Raw genomic sequence first — 23,364 nt, forward strand, 5'->3', positions numbered from 1 at the left:
TGCTAGGCACAGCACTGCTTTCTCTCTGGTCTGGTCTCTGCTAGGCACAGCACTGCTTTCTCTCTGGTCTGGTCTCTGCTCTGGATAGATTGAAGTCTCTAGTTTGGCTTTCTGGAGTTTGATGGAGGTAAGTATGGATTTTTCCGGCAGGGCTTCCAGCGGCAGATGAAATTGAATGTCTCTATGTGTCCTGACTCTCTGCTTTTATCTGTTTCTTGAGAATGGGTGTGTGTGTTGCATCACTAGACTTGCCCCTCTCATTCGTCATTGGTCAGGCTTCCATTCCTCCGCTTGATTGGCAAACTGAACTGTGAGTCAGATTGATGTCATTTTATGATCTCTTGAAACAACCTCCCTTGTCATCTGTGCACCCAAATATATATATGATCAAAATCCATACTTCAGAGTTACACAGTTGTTTGAAATTACATATACATGGTGTGGCTGAATTTAGCCATGTCTATGTCCAAATCTGCTTTTCCTAGGAGCTTGCATTCAAAGAGGGTACATAATTGACTTTTTAACTGCTTTTTCAATTTCTGACATGGACCCAACTTTACATACATGTGTGCAGGGGGTAGGGACATTAACTGATGAAGTTTCAGATTTTTAACATGCACACATTTAGAGTAATATCCACTTTTCCGCTAAAACCTCCCCGAACATACCACCGGTTCCTACCACGTCTTAAACTGTGGGCAGAAAAATCACAAGAATTATGGTATCATTTATAAAATTTTCACATGTCCGCTCTATGAGTTATTCATCTTTTTAAAGTTATGTTCTGGCTCCAAAGGGGTGTGGTTTACCCTCAGCACAAGGTTGAATTTCTGGTTCTTTCCAGTTCTGCCAAGCCAGCTTGCTCTCACAGGCAGTGCTCCTCCCAGCTCCTGCCAAGAGGAAGCTACAATTTACGACTGCGGTAATAAAAACCTTTGCCTGAGTGAAGAGGGCTTTGTTCACTCTCTTGCAGAGCACAGATAATTCAATTATCAGATAGATGGCATATCCTTAGCTTGGGCAGCAAAAGGAAGGTTGGCCTGGGAACACAGTGGTGACTCAAGTTTCACTCCTGATGGGTAGTTGCTAGGCAAAATCAAGTTCCTTAAGCCAGACCTTCAGCTAACTGGCAGGTTTTTTGTTGCTTTTTAACTTAACTTGCAATTTTACACATGCAGCTAGAATGCTGATTCTAAGTGCAAAACTATGACATTTCAACAGTTACAAAGGCATGTGACACCAAACATAGGTCACTCATTTAATCTAAACATTTTCGATTTTAGTGTCTTTAAATCCAGTGCAACTTAAACTGCTGCAATCCACTGCTCAGCCAGTCTTGTTATAAACCTTGTCTTATGATCTTCATTTCCCAGATTCTGTAGGCACACAAAACTCCATTCTGCCAATGTCTGCTGGTGTTCAGTAAATATTTTGCACATGTTGCAAGGTTTGAAATAGGCATTTTGGCTTGCCTTCAGGGAAACAGAGTGGTTTTAAAACGCCGGCTTTTGGATAGTGGTGAGTACTGGTACTGCACCCATTTTTGGGATTTAAGAAATGAATTCCCCACAATTCTAGGTTGCATTTGGCAATCAGCATTGCCATTCCCAATGGTTTCAGACTACTGTGCGGGTAGTCCAATGGTGGGTTTAGGCAGTGTCCTTCTGTGCCCATAACATCGGCAAAAATGAGTGGCAGCCTATTCTTCATGCATTTCCCTGTGCATTTTCTGGGAAGCTCTGGCCATCATGATGTTTTCCATGTCAGTACTGCACAGTTTTGAGGTAGGGCTAGGATGCATGGGTAAATACATCCCACATTACATATTAGCACGCAGCAGAGTACCACCAGCCAAACAGGAATGTGGGATATATCTGTTAGGATACGCCAGAATTCCATCCTTTTCTCCTCTGCCACTCCAGCAATTGGCAATCTTTTGCCATTCATCATAATGTGCCCTGCATTCTCTATCCCGCTTCACTCCCCACGCAATGTCCCTCTCACTCCCCTGCATCCTTGACTTCCAGTCTCCTCCGGCCTCTCCATCTTTCCCACATCCCATTTGTCTAGGAACAGAAAATGGCATCTATTCTTTGATGGCCATTTTGTTTCAAAGTTCTTTTGAAGGGACATTGGGCATACACTGTATATATTTCCTTTAAAAAAAAAAATTAAAAACGGTAGAACCCGGAAAAAAAAGCACCAGGCTGCCAATAGTGGTTTTGCTCTTCCTGGCGTGACGAACCACCAGGTAATGGCCAGCCTCCTCTAGTGAGGACCTTGCTTTCTCGTTCCCGTTGATTAGGAATGTTGGGCCGTAACCAGGTGGGACAGCCCCACTGAAATGACTGCTTCATTAACATCAAACAATAGCATAGTTCAAATCCGAGTTTGGATCATTCGATCATAACATACAATACATTTAAAATAGTTGCATTATTTGTCTCAGTAAGCCAGCTGTGCCAAAGCACCAACACATGTTATCTGTGTATGTGCACTTATTGCAAAGTATACAAAAGTGCATCATGGTACACATGTAACATCATACTGTTATCAGGCACATAGCAGGAGCTTAGGGAGTCAGGCACTCGCCCAGGCATGGGCCCAGCCTACAGTGTGTACATTCAAATACCGGCAGTGTTGAGTTCACTCTCCATCCATACAAGCTCAAACCATTTAGTAGCATTCAATTAGCCAACAAAAGCACCTATTAGCACAGTGCTCAGAAGCTGAAGCAATTCGGCACGAAGCACTAAACAAAAACAGGACGGCGTATTATTTAGATCCTCCTAAAATATGGATTCTGTTTGCTGTGCGTTGCGATTTTGATAAATGGAGTAGCATTCAACTTGGAAATATGAGAACCCCTATTATTATAACGCCCAAAAGTGGAAGCCATCCAGCATGAAGCGCTGTATAAAAGGTGTTATGTTATTATATCTGAAAGGGTTTCTGTGTGCTATGCGTTCATAATATGTTCAAAGGAGGCAAATGTAGAATTTCAAGAACTCAACAATGTTAAACAATGGACCGTGAGGGGCGACTTCATTGTGTCAAATTCACTCTAGCTAATTTCTGAAACAAATTCGACGGGATCGGCTCATCTGTAAAAAGCCGTAGGATCGGTGGGTGTATATTTGGTCAAAGCTACGCTATCGCGGCCTGGGCCTCCCCCTCACACTGCATTCGCAGTCTTACGCTTGCAATTGCTGAGCAAAAATCGGACCTTGTGAATTTGTAGCTCAACTGCTTCTAAAATTGCAAGTAAACATTCACAGAAGGGGCCTGGCTTTGTCTCCAGACGCCTACACGTCAGGTATGAAACCTGAAATGAAGCACACGAGACAGGCTGCAGAGGAGGCAAGATGTCAAGCGTGGCAGGCCGCTTTGCAGTTCCCTGCACACCGCGCTCCGCCGCTCCCTGCACTCCGCGCTCCGCCGCTGTGCTAAACGGGTTACGAGATCAGACTTGGAATGGCGAGTTTAGGGATGCATCTGATTTGGGTGTCCAGGTAACACCGTCTGAGATCTCTACTGCCTTCCGCGGGAGATACGCGGCCAGCCAACGGTGCAACCCTTCGTGACTGTGCCAAAGCAGGTGGCCGAGAAGGATTCCCCCAGCCCATAAACAGAGAACCGCGCGAAGCATCCGAGTACCCGACAACGAATTAGGAAGCCGGAGGTGGAGTTACATTGGGGGGCGAGGTGTGGGGCCTGTCGGGGTAATTATAATTATATTACCTTTTAATCTAACACCTTGTGCCCAGTCCCCCGCATTTCTAAGCAATGTGATAATGGATGCTATTGTAAATGGTGCCTAGTGAAATTACTGCTGTCAACATGAAACGGGTGAAATTCGCCTCCAATATTTTTTTGCTGTTACAGCAGATTTTTTTCCTACTTCACCATAGGTAAGCAAAGTTCACTTTGTTTGCCTGAAATGCCAATTTTTTGTCTGAAAATGCCATTTTGTTTCATTTTTGTTTATTAAAGTTTCAGGGGCTCCTAATAGGCCGAAGCAACATTTTGGGCAACACGCGAAAAATGTTGGATATCAAAACGTATGAAACAACCATTTTCAACAATAATTGTTGATGCATTATAGTACTTCCCTAATTTCTGACAATCATAATCCTACTGTGTGATCTGTAGACATGTAATTCCAGGAGCAGGAGATGGAGGGCGATTTGAACTATACTAGCAGGGTATAGCATGGTTTCTATCCGATGCTTTAACTGGCATAGGAAACCCATGGGGGCCTCAAACGAGGTGTGGTGGCATTAGTGAGGGGCATGGCCTAATTGCAGAACAGTATGACCTAAGCAATGTATCATGAGCCCCTACAAACATGTATTTGGGGTCCCTCCGCATGCCCTTGTTTGCATTTAGAGTCGATATTGTAAGTACACCTTCCTGACGTGGTTTGTAAATAAATCAGGGTACTTCAATATATTTATCTCAGTTCTTATGTTTTCAGTTAAATTATTAGAGTAAATCACCGTCATTTTGACTAAATCACTTCTGAGAAAGAGACGGGGAAATAGCACCAATGTGGGTTGCCTGATTTGCAGAAAATGAAACAGCATTTTGGGATCAAAGGTTTGAATGTGAAAAATAGGTCTGATTGCATTTCAAGCATGAAACACGTTTGTGCACGGAAAGCACACTGGGCTTCTTGCTCCTTTCATTTGACAAAACCCATCCTAACATGCCAGCAACCCACGAGTCATACACATACTCAGTTGGAAAGGCTCATATTACAGGGATGAGGTTTTGGGATAAGGACAACATCTAATTTCCCTAAATGCATTCCTTTCACACACTGTAAATAGATTGCTCCCCTGCAATTCGCAATTACCATGAGTGTCACAGTGTTTGCGTCTAGGCTCAAATATAAGAGAAATTGTATCCAACTGCTTATTAGTGGGTGACGGAGGAAGGCCGAGCCATGGCCGTCCCAGTAGTAGTTTGTGGACACAGCTGGGACGCCCCCCAGTCCTCCCTTAAAGCTGTGACTCCTGCTGATCCAGAACCCTAGTTGGTATAGTGGAAAGGTTTGGAGGTGTGGGTGTCGCCTGGTAGATAATGTCTGAAACCTAGACACACACATCTGCCTTTTAAGCGCATCTGACAAACACACAACAACTTTAAATCCACCCCACCCCTTGATACAGCCTTAATGCCTGCCTTAATGGGTTATACCTAGTGATAAAGGCCCAGGGACCAAAGCTGAAAGACCATGCACAGTAAGTGCTTTTATCAAGGTCTTTAATAACTTTAATTAAAAATCTACCTGCCCCAGGCGCTAGGTTTTCACAAAGGGAAACATTGCTGCACTCTAAACACAACATCCTCGATCCGTTTTTTTGGTAAAAAATACCTAATGTCTTCGCCTACAAGGGAACAGAAAGAGATCTCCTCCAAAAAAGTAGATGATGCTTCCTATTTCAATTAACTGTAACCCTGATCACGATGTGCTAATAAGTGAACCTGCAATGCATCCTGGTTTCCTGGTAGTAAGAGGTCAGCGCACATTTCTATACATTATTAATAAGACGTTGTGATATTGTACAACGCTCTTCTGAGAGGCTTCTGAGAGGCTGAGCCTGCTGTCTGGTTATTGTTGATAATGAAGAGCAGAATTGGTCAATGCATCCTGTATTCTGTGCTTGCACGTATAAAAGAATGACTACAAGCTTGTGACTATCACAGAGGTATTTCTAGGTAGGGTGTCATTCTGAGAAAAAAAAGTACTGCTGTATTTAGAGCAGTATGCACAGATCTCAAATTGTGTCACGCGTGGTGTGAAAAAATAAAACCGTTCTAGCTTTTAGGTTCACTTATCTTTACATTCTGGTACATGTTGTCCCGTGTTTGTAATATGTACACGAATACAGAATGGCATGCAACACAAACACCTGGACTTATAGAACATGGATTGAAAGCTTTCGGGACAACGGGTGATGATGAGTGAGAAAAACAGGTCCTATTTTTTCTGCATGTCTACCATTAAAAGGATTATGACTGTTCATATGCAGGACATAATCCTGCCAGTGACAACTCTTTCTTTTATTTTAGTGTATACAATGAATATTGTTACGTTTATTGATGATGCAATCTGTTATTTAAAATGGTCTGAAGCTACTGGTACTCACTGAATGTCACTCATCTGTCTTGGACATTTACTTCCGGCAGGTGTGAATGATTGCGTAATCAGTAGGTGCATCTGGACTCAAAGCCCCCCACAGACTCAATTTATCAACTAATCTTCCAAAACAACACGCTGAATCCCCATACAAGGGACCCCTTCCCTTTTTATTTCAGCATTGTACATTTTTTATCACATCGCACACAAGCTGCATACCTGTGTCAAACACTGACTGTAAGCATATACTCTCATTACAAAGTTTCTTTGGTTGTGTGCTTCTAATGTAAAACTCATGAGATATTTGTTTGGGCTCACTTTACTTGTGGACTTTTGGTTGATTTGTGTTTCAACTAGCCCATGGCCTAGAGTAGTTCAAACTTTGACTTGGTCTGCCGCAGCATGCAAAAGATGACACACAATAAAATACATATATCGTTAGTCGTGGGAGGCCTTCCCTGGGCCCAGGTGTACAATGTGTAGGTCTGCCATGGTGAGAAATCCTGGCTACACCACTGATGCCAGAGCCAGTGGCAGCAGCAAAGATGGCAGAAGATAAGCCGGAAATGAGAAGGGTAGTGCAGGGGCCAGAAAACAGGAATGAGAGGCGTGGCTATCTTTTAAGGTGGATTGGAATACAGACCAAAACCAGAAGTTCTTGCTCGAGATTCTGGCCACGTGATTGCTTGAGCCACATCTCCACCAGCCGTGTGCTAAGAATGTGTGTGACCACGCAATTCAAGCTTTACACCGAGCTCAGGAAGCACCATAACTGCACCATGGAGGTCGACCCTGTGCACCGACCTGTGTGCGCGCGAACACACGCGCGCACTCGCTTCAAAACAGAGCAAGCAGATGCTGTACAGAAAACGCAGTGCGAAGTAAGGGGCAGTGTCAGACATTAGCTCACTCACCATGCCTACAATGACTTAAAAATCCCGAAACAGCTTCTGAGGATTGTTTTCTCTGTGTATGGTCATTTGTGTTCCAAAAACTGTCAGCTACTTTAAAGCAGGCGTAGCAGGTCTGTAGGCAGTGCCCAGGGCACAGATCCAGGCAGAACTAGCATTCTCTCAAAGACGCAGCACTGAGGAAAGAAGACTTCCCTTTGGAGCAATTGTGAATTTATATGCTATTCGGCGCCAGGCTCTAGCCCTGCATTCTGAGGCCCTGCCGGAGGCATCGCACAACCCCTCTCTTCCTCTCTTCTATCACACGTTCACATTCTGCACCGCTTAGAAGCAACCCCCACAGTACAAGAAGCTGCTCACACACCACGCAGGCACACCACTAAGCACCTGCCTGTTCTGCAGTGGAGTCGCCAGGAATCACATTTAGGAGGGACGCAGAGGGGGCCACAGACAAAAGTAGGGGGGCGCCTATAAAAGGCAATGTGTGACGTCAGAGGCACTGCTAAAGAGAATCTTTTGTGCACACCAAATACCACACCCCACTGCACCTCCCCTGCCATCAGAATGTAGGCACTAAACCATTAAGCCACGAATGACCCATCATTAGCGGTTTTGTGTGCTACATTCTGATTTGAGGGGCTGCTCTTGGCTCCAGGGGGACCTTAACAGCTGTTCATTGTTGTGCGGCAGCATTGATTGTGTCCCTGTGTGTGTGTGGGCAGACACAGCACTGTAGACAGCACAGAGAATGTGGCCAGACTGAGATAGGGTGGGGGGGGGCACAAGGTGGGGCCCAGGATTTCAGAAGGCATGTAACGTGGCCCGTACGCTACATGTGACATTCTATCCCTTTGCCTCTCAGAGATACTAGTGCCCGCCAGAGTCACCTCCCAATGCTCCTATGGTTTGGACCCATAAACAGGTTTTTAGATCGTCATCATGAGGAATGTTTCAAGTGTCAGCGATTGAATCCATTGACACGTAGCCGTTAGTCCAGTGACCAGGCTTCCACTATGGAGACAGCCCGCCTGTGTACATCACTATGTAAGCAGCTACTCACAGGCAAACTGCAGCTTGGCTTCTCGGCTCACAATGGCCCCAAAGGAGTTGCTTGCAATGCACCGGTAGGTGCCGGTGTCCAGGGTCTTGTTCGGGTTGGTGATCACCAGGCCGTCATCTTCCAGTAGGTAGCGACCATCCATCTCTGGGTCCACCTCATTTCCATTCAATTTCCACCTGAAGCACAAAGCACAATACGTGAAGGGACCAGTCGAGACCTCAAAAACAGCATTACACCATTATCACAAGACAGGAACGTGAGACATGGAGTCTACTGGCTCAAGAGTGTGGCTTCTAGCAGGTCTGGAGAAAATCTGTGGATTAATCCTTTGTTGGGATGCAACCTTTTGTTATCAACCCAATGTGTACACTGCAGCTGAGATATAGCAGAGACCCAGCTCCGTTCAGCAGCAGAAAACGCACATGGCAGGAGCAGTTCAGTCTGGAGCATAGGAACGTGATTCTGATGACCTAGATGCCACGCTATGCATGCGTGTTTACACATTTGCACTATGTTTCATAACTTTACAATTTGAAAAATGGAAGCTGAAGGCCGGCCCACACCCATCAAACTACATTGTTTGCCTCTTCAAGCATGTATTGCCTTCAAGACCAGCTGCATCATTTACAAAGCCATCTCCTCTCATGCTCACTCCTACCTAGCCATCAAAGTCACCATCTCTGGTGGCTAACGCAGCAGAAGAAGCCATGATGAAGCCAGACCAATGCTGCGAAAAGGCAAAAAAAGAATAAAACCCCAAAAAGGCCTTCTTGATTTACGCACCAGAATGTAAAACCTGATACCCATTAACATTAGACGTGTGCCCGCCCTCATGCATCCCCCATGGTATGATGCAGTAAAGCCCTGAAGCAGAACTGACTGCATAAGGCGCATATCATTCTAGAGGAGCAGCTGTGTGCATCTGCAGGAGAGCCCACCCCCTACATCCCGTGTATTGGAAACATGAGGTCGTGCTGTGCCTAACACCAGCCATAATACCAATACTACAGTAAGTGTTTGAAAGAAGATACCCATTGAGACAACCCTACTGAACGTATCCTCAACGTGATGATAACCTACAGGCGGAAAATCCTGAAGGAATATGAAAAGAAGCCAACCAACAAATTGATGACGTCATAAAGAAGTGTGCACAATGTCCCGAGATACTGGCTGAAGATGATGTATAGCTCCCGAAGAAACTAATGACAAAGTGAAGAATCGAGTGAGCGTTCCAATGCAAAGAAAGATGATTACACATGCACAAAATGCTGCAGAAAAACAACCGTTCAACAAATGTACAGACGTTGACACGTAAAGTAAATTAAGTCATCATAGAAGCTAGCTATGAGTACTCTGAAGTGACATGTTTTTAGATGTAGGCATAAGTTGTCCACCTGATAAAGGCAGCCAATAACAATCCTAACTCCTATAGACAGGTATACTTAAATGTCTATCTTAACTAATCCTAACATGTGATAGGATGTAGTATGACGTCACTCTGACACATTTTGCCTCAATTTAGAGCAGAGCATTGCAAATACTCAAGAAGAAGAAAAAAACTGTATCGGAAATTAAGTGGCACATCATTTCGAATAATCTAGCCTTACAGACTGAGGTAGGGGGCCATTTCACCTCAGGCCATAAATTGGAGAAGGGTCACTATCCCAAGTGATAATGACCCCTCCCAAGATCTAGTGAACTTTCTGTGGTGAAGGTAAACGTGGTTACTTCAGTAAATAGACAAACTGAGTTGGTAAATTAAATGTGGTTATATTTTTCAGTATTTAAGTAAGACGGCTGTCTTTATGAGTTAAACTTTTTAATTACAACTTTGTTGAATTGGAACAGGTTTAATATGAGCATGCATTTGGTGTCATGTAAAAGTAAACAGTTTCTCTGTTAGAAAGTTAAATCATTTTTGCATGCTATATCTTTCGCTTTCATGTGTTAAATAGCATGTTGCTTCAAATAAGCTCCTCTCATAGAGGAATTGTCTTATGTAAACAGAATCTTGTCTGGAAGTGCCATTGTTGTTTCCTTGCCTTCTTCCGGAAACAGAAAGTTCAGAATTAAGTCAATACCAGTAGTTATTGACTGCACTGTAAACATTCTGATTGGCTGAGAGGATGTCAATCACAATTTCCATGTGCTTATTAAGGTTATCACCGATCAGTACACGGGCACGGGCCAGCAAACAACGAGGGGTTTTAGGCACCTCATTAACATGACCCTATAAGCAGATCAAGCACCCCTGCACACACAGTGCTGTAAAGATCAGTGCATGCGGAAATCAAGCAGGAGTCTGCAACCTTTGGCTCTCCAGATGGTTCCAACTACAATTCCCATGGCATCTGGCTATTGACTATATTGGCTAGGGATGATGGGAGTTGTAGCCAAAAGCATCTGCAGTGCCAAATATTGTAAACCACTGGGGTAGAGGAGTGAGATTTGTTCATCAGCCCATTGTACTGTTTATACACGTTAACCATTTATTCTTTATTTAATTATATTATTTGCTAGTCAAACCATATGTACAGAAAGGGCTCGTTTCCATAGCATAACACCTTCTCTCACTGCTCCAATAACTCAACAGGCTGAAAACGTGTAGAAGTCCGTCTAAGGACACTAATAATGCAAATGATATCAGCGCCCTGCGGGATACCCGCCACTTGCATACACTGTAATAATAGGTATTATTGCTACCCTATTTCCTGTTCCTGAGGTTATCAACCACGGAAGGCTGGAGTGCTGATTTGGCCCTGCTGAGATTCGAACCCGCGACTTTAGCTGGTAGGCAGATATTGAAGGCAAGTGCTAAGCTCGTCAATTGCAGTATTAATCACTTTCACAGTCGCAGACCCGGGCTCTGTTGTGACAATTCTATAAATGGCCAGTATTAATACTACAGGCCTAGCCTTGGAGGAGAGTTTGAATGTACTCTGAATGAAGCTTTGCACCGCAAGATAGAAAAAACCTCACTTTTCCTTCCCGCTTCAAGTGTTTTGCACTGTTTCTTGCGCGACATTCACTTTTTACTGAAATGAAAGCCACTAATCCTAAAATGTCTAAAAATATTTTTCTTTCATACGCCAGTCTCCAGTTCAGTCCCAGAGCGCAGAGGACTCCGCTCAATACCCGGCTGGGAGCAGGGCGGATTGCCAGCACACGGGGTCTTTCATAGTTTTTCAGCGCTCTAAAACGTGGGTAGTTATATCGACCCGCTCCTTCGCGACTCTCGCGATCTCAGCCGCTCTCCAACAATGGGTTGGAAATGTAGCTATCCGTGTCCTTTTCATCTCACCTTGCTGGCTTCACAGTTCTTTTGTCGGTGCCAAGCTACGCTCACATTCTTTAAACACCATTCTGTCCCCGAATTGTCCTGCCCATTTCGCTCCACAGTCCTGTTGGTCTGCAGTGCCCACAACGAATCCCCGCCATTTTCTATCTGCACCTCTTACTCTAAGCTCATGATGACGATATGATTCTGTTGGCTTACTTTGTTCTTTGACATTGGCCTTCCCATTGGAGTACCAACACTAGAACTATCAGTTTACAATCAGTTTCATGGGGTGGGCCTTTGGGTATAAAAATGGAGGCTCCAAGTGTTGCAGGCACATCTTACAGGCCATGGAGACCAGTATGACACTTTCAGAGCTACATTTATAAATTTCACTGTGAATTAGTTAAACCACTATCTCATAAACCAACCAGAAATGTCAGCATTCAACCACATAATTTGGCCTGCATGTCTTAACGTATCGGTCAGAAATTAAAGTGCTCGCCTGGCAGGCCCAGCCTTACATACAGTTGTGCTTAAATAAATAGGTCGGTGCTGGAATACTGAATGTTGTAGTGTGTCGGAAGCGACCATGTTTTGGTGAATCAGCGGTACGGCTTGACACTTCCTGTCAGCGTGACGCGTTGCACATTGTCACACGCTTTGGTTCTTTCCCCTGAGGCTTAGAGGAGAGAGGAGCATAGACAGGGAAAGAGAACGTGAGGTGCGGTGGAACGGCGTTGAGCCGATGAGTCCTGGCACAACCCGTTCAACCCTGGTTCCGGGAGAATGAGCTGGCAGTGCGTGCTATTGGCGTTGCTTGCCATAGCAGCTGATGGGAGCCGATAGCAGCTAGCTCCCCTCACATATTCGCGGGCCAAGGATCTCTTGAGCGTGGTGATACGGGAATGTGGCTATTACGCCCGGCGTCCTCTTTCTTCGCTTTGCTCGCTCTCCACCTTCTGCTCTCCTGTTTTATCTAGCTGGTTACTTCATCCACTTGATTGCTGTTTTGATTTGGCTTGCTTGATCTGTTTGATTTGAGCATCTTTTGCTGTTGGGGTGCAGCAAAAGTATAGTTGCCGACAGTCAGCTGCTAGAGAGGCAAATGTTATTCGGAGTGGTGCCATCGTGCTTGGGGTGGCACGTGGTACACGGAACAGCACTTTGTAATGTCTGCATCAATGCAAATGCATTTCCTCCATACTAAATCTGGGAATGGCTTGTCAGACCTGAAGGGGCCATTCATTCAGTCTGGTCCCCACCTGGAAGCCGGACGACCCACCCCTAAAGGTCACTGCAATGTCATTAATGCGACTATTGGGAAGGACATGGATCATTCCACCATGAGATAAAAAATACCCCAACCAAGTTGTGACTTCACCTTGGTGTTGACAAACATCAAAAAGAAAATAACAGACTTCTTTAGGCCAAGAAGTGGAAGTGTGGGTGACCTTCCAGCGTTCCCTTTCCAGCAACGAGCAGGTTGCTCACGAAACCTGAGTAATGCTACATTAAGCCCTCAAATAGGGTGTAATAAGGACTTGGTGCCTCCGGCACATGAATTGGGTGGTCTTGATGACTCTAGCCCCCTTTGGAGCATGCCGGTACTGTTCAAAACCCAACCTGTCGAGCAGCTAGATCTGTCTTTGGATTCAATAGTCTCATCATCTTCTCCCCTTTCGAGCTAAAACTCATTGCAAATTGAAAGGAATAAGGAGATGAGTACTCCTTTGGTGACATTACACTTCGTACTAAATATATAGTTCAAGTTTACGAAGTGGTACAGCAAGACTTTATGTCTCATACTTTTCAGTTATGATATGATAGGGAATTTATAACGCACTTAATACCCAGAGGTTTCGAAGCGCAGACCCAGGGATCGAACCTTTGGTGCTCCGTGACGTCTTGCTTCCAAGGTGAGTAAGTTGCCCCTGAGCTATCCTCCTGAGACAAGTTGGTCTGAATTCAAGAGAGGCTAGAGGTCTGTGTGGCTTGTATTGTAAATACCGCTATCCCAGATAGAGAAGATCAGTATACTGATGAGGGAGAGGCAATGAAGCAGCCCTTTCCTAGAATATCCACAGAGGACTCAATCGATGAAAGTAGACACGCCTTCCTCTTCGGCCTTCAATTCCGAATTTGATTGCTTGAGCTATCTCCTGTTTTCTGTTTAGAGACCGAAGTGACATTATAGAAGTCAAACAGAAATGTCTCTAAAGGAAAAAAAGTGAATTACGAAAACCAAAAATCAAAACAAAAAAAGAAAGTAAATAAAACCTCATCACAAAAAGGCCTGTGCTCTCTATCTCTTTGCAGGAGAGGGAAGTAAGCCCTTTAGAGTTAGGCTCATCAAAAACCACAGAGGAGCCTCTGATCAAATCAGCTATGAAAAGTAAATGTTCTATGGGGAAAAATAACAAAAATCCAAGTAAGAAAAAGAAGGAATGCGTGATAGAGACTGCTTTAGTTACTTCACATACGTGATGGCCAACATTGGACTCCACTGCTCAGATGGAGGGAGCGGGCAGCAATACAGGGTGGCCTCTTGTAAAAACTGTTAGAACCTGTGAAGTTATACAAACAGTGGGGACAAGTTCCGCACCCACTCAAGATGGATCCATTTTTCTGATGGATTCTCTCTAAATCAAGCGTAAGAAGCACAACCTATCCTGACTCGACCTAATAGAACAGAGGTCTGTGAAACTCAAAACATGTTTTACCATTGAATATATTTTTCCGGTGTACGATAAAGAAATATTGAAATCAATATCATTTATTGACCCTTTTCCACAGGATCCCTTATTTGCAGTTGATTACCTCAAGGGATATTGATTTGGTGAAGTCATTGGTGGAAGACAGACTGGACATAGTGGAAATCTTGATTCCCTCAATGCTTGTTGGAAATCTTTCATTGGCAGCGGTTCATGAACTCAGACACAAAGGCTATGATCTGAGGAAATCCAGTTTGAGGTTAGCCAACAATCTACAATCCTTGAATTCAGAGCAGAAGTCTAAACAAATTACTTTGCCTATCTCTAAAGTAGGTGGGATTTTAAGCTCTCAGCTAAATCAGAAAGTGTGATACTCAAACGAGGAAACAGATGGCTGTCAAAATGAATGGGCTTGGCTTCCAGAAGTCCTACATTTTTTGCTACTCTCGGGGGAGGGCAGCACGCTCTGTTTTTTAGTGCCAGTTTTACTTGAGGATTGTGTCCAGGAATACAAGGGGCTTTCATCTCTTGCTAAATGACAGGCTTATCTGTCTGAAGTTGAGGCTTTTTGTCATACTCTTGCTACAGGAAACGTTTTTGTGTCAGAACATTACACTCGATTGGTACTTTACTATTGTGTAGAGGTCTATAGCTAATAATTCAGGTGGATTGCAAGATAGTCTGTTTGGCATTTGTCATTCAAATCTTTGATGACTCTTTAGAGGAGCAGTTGGATGCACTTTCCCTAACTCACGCCCCCTCACCGCTGTCATATTGGAACAGCAGAAGAAGAGCCCTATGTGGGACTCATGTGCTATGCCTGTAACGCATTGAGTGTATGAGAGACGATATGCACTAAGACAACCATATGAAATGTATCCTCGCACTGAGAGAGTGGAAGGATATTAAGTGGAAGGATGTCAGCACACACCATTGGACAACATAGAGCGCTGAGTGAAATCTGACGAGGGCAGAGTGATGTCATAAAGAATATGTGTGAAGACATACTGAAACGATATGAAAATACTCAAGAGTAATGACGTAACTGAAGTGAGAAGAGAAACATGTACAAAATGATAGAGTGAGTATATACAAAGAAGACACAGTAACTTGCTGGTCAATAAGTGTTACTACGCAGCAACACAAGGTAGATGAGACATATATAAGCTTGCTATAGAGGAAACTATAAAGTGGCAAGGACGGCCATGATAGGAAAATGGATTTTGGCTTGTGTAAAGATTCAATTCAGGTTCCTCAGAGACAGACCAGGGATGGAGAGTCGGGAAACATTGGAAAACAGCTTAATGTGCAAAACAAAAATTAGTCTATGTTGGCCTGGGATCAAGGATTCTTTTTTTAAGGAATAGCTGCAAAGCACAATGGGAGGCAGACAGATAAGTCATGGATGTGAGACATATTTCTCTTAGATCAAAAAGAAGAAGAAACCATTCACAGTAGCCAGGTATTGGACAATTAAAAGTGTATAAAGTCTATACAAGGTGTAGTGAGTAAGTCTCTACAGGTCAAGAGGAGCCATGACACCTAGCATAATTGAATTATATAGCAGTTAATAAGAGGTCAAAATGGACACATTTATGGTCTATTCACACGTGATTCAGAAGTAGAAAAAAAGGGCTATTCGTTAAGCTTTGGATGAAGATAGAGATGTGCTTGCACTCCCTTGAATGTTCCAGAACAGAGAACAGGCTACAATGTCAACTACAGATGGAAAACTTTGGCTCATGGCCAAACTGATGAAAGATGATGGACTAATTGGGAAAGTGGTGTGTAATCTGACGTGACTCAAGGGGAAACGAATGGGAGATTTGGCTGAATTTTGGCCATTCGAAAATTCTGAACGGCCAAAAAGTTTTACCAAATCCTCCATTCAGTTGCAAGAGCTGCGGGGGTGTCCCCTGGTCCCTTGTTCGCTATATTGTGAGTGAGGATTGCGGGAGGATACACCTCAGCCAGTCCAGAAAAAAGTACACAAAAAAAAAAATGAAAATAGGAAAGAAACCTGTGACGCCGTTTCCCGATCACAGCAGTGAGAGGGAACAGGCATTGCAGGGACACAGTGAGTCAGCAGCACACAGAGGAGTGTGCTGCTGCAAGGTAAGTAGGGGGTTTGTGGTGGGGCAAGGGCAAAAGCTGAAATGTTCAGGGGAGAGAAGACCGAAAGTTATATTCGGAAAAATATCTTTTGGACTTTTCTCCCTTGAACATTTCAGCCACAGGCTTCTAACCCCGATTCACTCAAGCAGCTGGTTTTTGATTCGCTTACATGTTGCTAGCCAAGCCGAAAGTCCAAGGCTGGGTGGGGATGCCAACCAATCAGTGGGTCTATGGGTCAATCTGCTATAGAATGTTGCATAGGCCAATTTGCTGCCATTTTGTTCGCCATAGTCAGTATTGTACATATTTAGAGGTAGTTCGAGGCATATCTTACAGATAAGAGACTGACAATGGTGCACTAACCCATATGTATTCTATAAGTAGATATGTTCCCCTAACCAACCCCTCCCGTCAATAGGTTTTAGAGTTTACTGTGTCGAATGACATCATAGGGGACGCATATTGGTGTATAAGACCTCTGTGTAATCAGGTTTGTGTGTGAGTGTGCATGCATCAGTCTGATGACTGCCAGTTTACCCTGTTTTATTAAACTGAGAATAAAGTAGTTCTTTGCCATATTCTTTGAGTCTGTCCAGTTATTTGGTCTGAGATCTTTATTGGTAATCCCATCTAGCACAAGAGATGCTTCAAGGTGCTAGAGCACAACTCTATATAGGGATTACTAGCCATACATATTATAACTAACTAGGGACCAAAGGTACCTTGCTTATTGTCAACTTGAATTGGAATGTGATCTTTTTTTCCACAAAATGTATTTATTGAGTGTGCATAAAGTATTTGATGTAAATGGAAGGAAGAATTTCCTGAGGATGATATTATCATAGCAGGCGATTTCAATTTGAATTTTTTGCAGAGGGCAGTCCAAACCACACTTTACTCCAATATGGACTACCACAGAAATCAATTTATTTAAGAAGGGTACATTATGGCTGGATGCATTGTATGAATGGAATTTGCATTGATTGAATGGAAACGTTCAATTCAAGGGGATTTAGGCGGCAGTCATACTTGGTAAAGGGGATAGAAAAAATCCTGCATTGAAAACATTTTTGTAAGTGAAAAGTTATTTAATCAATGTACACATTTCCAAGTTCCTTTAGGAGAACCGAGTGACCCATAGCATGTTATGCGCCTCCTTGAAAGTTTGAGAGATGCTCCATGAAGACAATTCTTCCCAATTGTAACTGTCTCAAAAGGAAAAAGTAGTCTAACTTGGCATTCTTCAAATCTAAAACAAATGTAATAATAATATTATTGCTAGCATTGAAAACCTCTCAATGGAGGACCATTGGAACTTCTGACACCTCTTATGTTTCCAACTTTCATTGTTAATTGTTTGGAAGACAAATTATTTTATAGTATGTGTCACTATAAACAACACTTAGGTTACAACCATAAGATGCACAATGCAAGAAGGATTTAAGAAAAATGATTAACATATTTTAAATGCATAACAGGAAAATTTGATAGAAACTATTGGAGAAAGGCCAATAATGGGGAACAATCTCAAGTAAATATGCAAGAAAACCCCACTTTCGAATCTATATGGGCCGACCATTTCTCAGTCCGTTTTGCACCCCCGATCCCTCCACTCCACATCTGAATGTGGGCCCTCTGTTTTGGAGGAGAAATTGAAACTTTCCTTTGATGTTGACGATAATTTTATTATTATAAGAATAGTGGTAATTCTCAGTCTCTGGATCCTAATGCTGTGCAATTGAGTTTTAAGCTATATCCTGAATTTTTGGCAAATAATTGATATACTCTGTGCAGTTGATGCCAATTAAATGGAAATCTGCGCTATTTTTCCAAGAGGCAATAAATTGGATCCGAAGAACTATCGACAAATTGCCCTATTGGACACTGATGAGCAGGTCTGTACAGCATAGGTTCCTTATGGAAGTGAATGTCTGGGTAGACCAAAAAGGTATTTTGAAGCCAATTCAAAATGTTTTTCAGAAAGGAGTTGGGATTCTTCTCCCTGCCATGATAATGGACTAGGTACATAATTCATCCAGTAAGAAAGGTGGCTCCCAGGTCTTTGTTGCAAGCATAGACTATCGCGGGCATTTGACAAAGTAAATAGGAACCATCTTTGGACTAAACTGCAGGCCTGGAATAGCCCTAATCGCTTACTCAACATCTTGATCCATCTGTATAAAGATACAAACCTAAATGTTAGACTCAACTCATGGGGTGACTTAACCAAGGCAATAAAAACAGAAAAAGGTTTAAGGCAAAGATGCATTCTTGCACTGTTGCTTTTTAATTTAAACTTGTCTGACTTGGGTTATAAGATTACTTATGCAGCCTTTATCAACCTGTAGAGGAGCAGACATACATATCCACAGGAGATCCTACCCCCTACCTCCCCTGTATTGAAGCGATGCGACCATGCCCTGCCTAACCTCAGCTACTGTACCAATAGTTCAGCGAGCATATGGAAAACGTTATCCATTAAGACAACCATATCCAATGTACCTTTAAGTGGATGACAGACTGCAGGAGGAACTCCATGAAGGAATATGAGAAAGAGCTATGAAAATGAACTAATGATGTCATAAGAAAGTTTGCACGACCTCCCGAGGTACTGAACGAAGACGATGTATGTATCCTAGAGGAGAAATTATGAAGAAAAAGATTCAAGTGAACCATAAAATGTAAAAGAAGATTACACAGTAAATTGTGCTGCAGAAAATCGAAATATGAAGAATGTATATATACTGAAACGCAAAATAGATCAAGTCATCGTATAGACTAGCTACAAGTAGTGAATTGAATGACATTTAAGAGCCACTGTACAGAAACTGGACATTGGTATCATGAAAAAATAAGTCAAAGAATTGTTAAGAAAGAATGAAAGGCTGTGTCGCAGTAGAATAGCAGGTTGGTGGTGCTGCTTTGGGAGGCTGTCTGGCCTGAAGTCAAGAACTGAGAAGTCGAGGTCAGCTATCTACGCTGTAGGGGAAAGTGCGTGCGGAAGAAGAATCCTCTCACGTTAAGGTGCAAGAAAGTATACAAAGAATACCAAATCTTAATTAATTTAAAACATTTAAATGCTTGCAGAATCAACGGAATCGTGGTCTCTTGTCACGTGAGTCAAGGATGGAAATGGGGTTTGAACTTGGAGTTCCAGACACAATAGCAAATGCCCTCACTCCCGTTGCATTCCCAGGACAAGAACACTCTGCAAGGCCACGTACAAAGAGAATTTCATGGCAGAAGGCATGGTTGATGAGAAATGCTGGGCAGCCTCATGCCATATCTATTTACATCTGGGTCTTGGCTTACGTGCTGCTAATTGAACCACATTTTCCAGACATGGCACAAGCGTGCCAAACAAATTGTGTTAGTCCGCATAACGAAGGACGTTATAGCTTAAGAAACTACTGAAACACTGGGTAACTGATTTTTCTTAAATGAAAAGTATGAAGAGGTAGCCATAAGTTGTCCAACTGATATCGGACAGCCAATAACAACCATATCTCCTATATGATTGTATATCTGGATGTGTTCCTTAACCAATCCCCACCCTTGATAGGGTTTTCACTATTGCCACGTAGTATGATGTCATTCTGATGAAGAAAGAAGTATGTAATTGTATTTCTTGTGGAAATTGTGGAGAGACAGAGCGTACGTCTGTTGATGTTCATTGTAACCAACTTGCCATCTTCTTGAGTTTGTCCGGTTATTTGGAGTCAGAATTACTCTGGTATAATCCCATCCAGCCATAGATGCATGTTCCAAGGGCCATACCCTCAATCCCAAAGGTGTTGGGTATAAATATATTTTGGTTATCCTTTTGCTGATGACATCATTTTGTTAGATTGCACTCAGGCTGGCCTCCAAAGACTATTAAAAGCTTTCAAAGATTACACTGCCATGAATGATTTGTTAATTAATAGCAACAAATCAATGATCCTTTATATTACCTCTAAGTCAAAGCAAAGTTGCTCCAAATTGTGCTTTCAAAAACAAGAACTGGACATAGGTTTGACAAGCTGCAGTATTTGGGGTTTAATATTGTTATTAGACCCAACAACAATATGCTCTTGGCAATTTTAAAAACGAATGGTTTGCGAGTGAGGAACCAATTGGAAAATGTTCATCACTGCTACTGCAAATTCGCCATGATTGTATGAGAGCAAATTGGTTCCTGCTCTTATTTATGGAATTGAAATGCACCATTCACTATTGGAAGTGAATCTAACCTATTTTGAAGGATTAATATGGAAATGTGTTAACCTTACTGAGATGCACTCTGATGATCGCTATTCACTATGAGCTTGATCTTTCCTCTTTAAATGTCAAATTTCTTTCAAAATGGCTTTTGTTGTGTAAAAAAGGTATATGCCTACCTAATAATTCCCTTTATGAAGCTTTTAAACATGTGGATCCAGTGGTTTGCAACATCTTTGTGGAAAAATGTGAAACAGAACTTAGGCGGAGGGAGCTTTTAATCGAGGAATGCTTGGATAAAATGAAATGAATAAATACAAAAAAAATAGGCTATGGGAGATAGACTGGTGTGAGACTTGTGACCGACTACAAGAATCTAAATGTCTGGCTGACTTGCCTTCCTCTCATTAAAGTTTCGGAGGCTTGCCTCCTTACCTAATTAGGGTCCCTTCCTCAAAATTGAGCTCTATTTACATGAGATTTCATTTAAACCTTCTTAAAACAAGAGAGAATATTGGCTTGTGGGAAAAGAAGAAAGATGCGAATATCCAATGTAGATTCTGTTTACAGGAACCAGGACAGCTAGAATATTTGATTCTGGATTGTAAAACATTAACGTAAGAATACTATGTTTTGGTTGCCATGTAAACAATGTGTGTTTTATTATGCAAGAGTCATTTTGTGAAAGACCTTTTTTAGGGTAAATCAATTGCACTAACTCTGGAACTATTGTACTTTATCTGATACATCTGGCTTACAGGAAAACACACTTTTTCATTCCTATGTATGTGTTGGTTAAATTGTTCTTATTCTACTTGTGGATGCTTTTAATTATGCTTGTAACTAATTGTAGATTGCATGGTATTACTTAATTGTAAGTCTTATTTAAGACACACTATTTTAGAGCTATACTAATTGTATTATGCAGTTCTTAATGACAAATAAAAATGTTTTATGTTCCTTTTTATTTTTTTGTAAGGTTTACCTATAAACTATTAACAAAATACCAAAATTAAACAAAGATGCCAATGTTTGGCTGGTTTCTCTTATGCCTGGGTTTATATTCTGAGATCATGTACTAATACCTGAACATGAGTTGTCCAGATGCTTTTCCTACCTCACTTAGTGGTAGCTATTGTCCAACAGACTAAATATCGGGGTACAATTCTGTCTGGGCCTGCTCCAAAGGCAGTATCACTTCGCTATCCACTCCAAGAAGTGGGTCCTTATCCAAGCCAGATCTCTGGAGCCACTAACAAAACGGCTGAACTTTTCAAAATATGCAAGGAACTCGCCAATCCCAGCTACAACTGGGTCCTGTCTCCTCCACCACCACCCTCTCTAGTTGTGCCATCCCACAAGGTTCTATCCTATCACCATGGCTCTTCAATATTCTATCTTGCTCCTCTTACTCACCTTATCCCGTCTCTCCTCATGTTTAGTGTTATGCTAATGACACAGAGCTTTCCTTCAAACTCCCCCCCCCCTTCTTCCTCTCTCATCCCTGATTGTCTGTCGGCCATTCAGGCATGGTGTTCAGCGAATGATTTCTGTCTCAATTCCATTAAGACAGAGATCCACCTCATTGGGACACCTATGCCCTCTTTTCTTGCTACCCTCTGGCCATCCTCTTTGGGCCCTCTTCCCGTACCATCCTGTGAGGCCAAAAACCTTAGGGTCATCTTTGACTCCACTCTCTCCTTCACCCCTCACATCATGGACATTACCAAGAAGTCCCACTTCCAGCTCAACCTCCCTCAGAATGAATTCTTCCTTTTCTCACCTTCCCTCATAAGCTCAATGTCTCCAGAGCTCTGGTCCTCTCCAGGCTGGACTACCGCAACAGCCTCTTTCTCATTCTCCCTCTTTCCCCCCTTCGCCCCCTCCAGCTAATCCAGAACAGGGCTTCAAGACTGATCCTTAGCTTCAAGCCCAGAGACTGTATCTCTCCAGCTCTAGTATCTGTCCACTGGCCTCTGGTGGCTGGCTGCAACAATCAAATTCAAGACCCTCCGCATCATCCACAAGGCCTTCTGCGGCCTGCGACTACACTTTCTTCATCTTTCCCTCCATAAATACTCCCCTGCTAGAGCCCAACGCTCCTCTAATTCCAACTCTCTGTCTGTCAAACCCTTCTCCATGCAGAGAGTAGAGGGCATGTCTCTCTCCTCGACTGGCTCATCCCTTTGGAACAGCCTGCCTGCCCCTCTCAGACTTGACCCAGACCTCCTTAAATTACGGAAACTGCTCAAAACTCTGCTCTTCTGTACCTTTTTCCCTGTTTCCCTTCACTGCTAATCACCCCACTGCCGCTGAGACCGGTGGTCTGATCCTCATAAATCTCACAGGATCCCAGGCCCTTTCTCCCGGTCAATACAACCCCCCCCCTCACTGCACTGTCTTGTGGGCCCCTGCTTTGTGGCTCCACATCCCAGCTTCAGAGTTGCCGGTGTCAGCACTAAGCCTGAGACCCCCCCGCCCCCTTTGCTCACTTTAGCACTTCCTTTCTGGGGCCTCCTCCAGCACTTGCCCACTCCTATGCCCCCCCCATTCCCTTCACCTGCACTTCTCTTCAATGCACTTGCATGGCAGAATGCCACAAAGCCTAGTAGAACCACAACTGTATATTTTGCCATTGTTATTAGTTCCCCTGATCCCTTCCCACTTAGCCTTGTGGCGCTTTGAAACACAATTCTGTTGTATAACGCGCCTTACAAATGCTCAATAAAATACATTTACAAAATGCTTATTCAAAATCCTTAAGTCAAATTTCCACAATGGGATTTGGTTCCCAGAATCTCCCAAATAATTGGATGAAGTAGAGGGAGAATTAACACTGTGCAGCAAAGAAGACTGCAAGCTTAGTGTTTCTTGACACACACCTGTTCCTGGGAAATTTAAACAGCCTAAACTGAGAATCAATGACATCTGCTGTGGGAACT

General features: G+C 43.1%; 1 protein-coding gene across 3 annotated transcripts in view; it reads right to left on the reverse strand.

Annotated features, from left to right (window-relative positions):
- Nucleotides 1-23,364, reverse strand: part of LOC138566364 (contactin-4-like) — a 1,270,454-nt gene that overhangs the window by 757,409 nt on the left and 489,681 nt on the right. For all 3 annotated transcript variants that reach the window (XM_069643524.1, XM_069643525.1, XM_069643523.1), the window contains exon 4: nucleotides 8,117-8,292. In XM_069643524.1, coding sequence (XP_069499625.1) covers nucleotides 8,117-8,292 — 176 coding nt within the window. The remainder of the gene's footprint in view (nucleotides 1-8,116; nucleotides 8,293-23,364) is intronic.

Source organism: Ambystoma mexicanum, chromosome 2p (genome assembly GCF_040938575.1).
Source record: "Ambystoma mexicanum isolate Mex_15411 chromosome 2p, UKY_AmexF1_1, whole genome shotgun sequence".
Taxonomy (NCBI): domain Eukaryota; kingdom Metazoa; phylum Chordata; class Amphibia; order Caudata; family Ambystomatidae; genus Ambystoma; species Ambystoma mexicanum.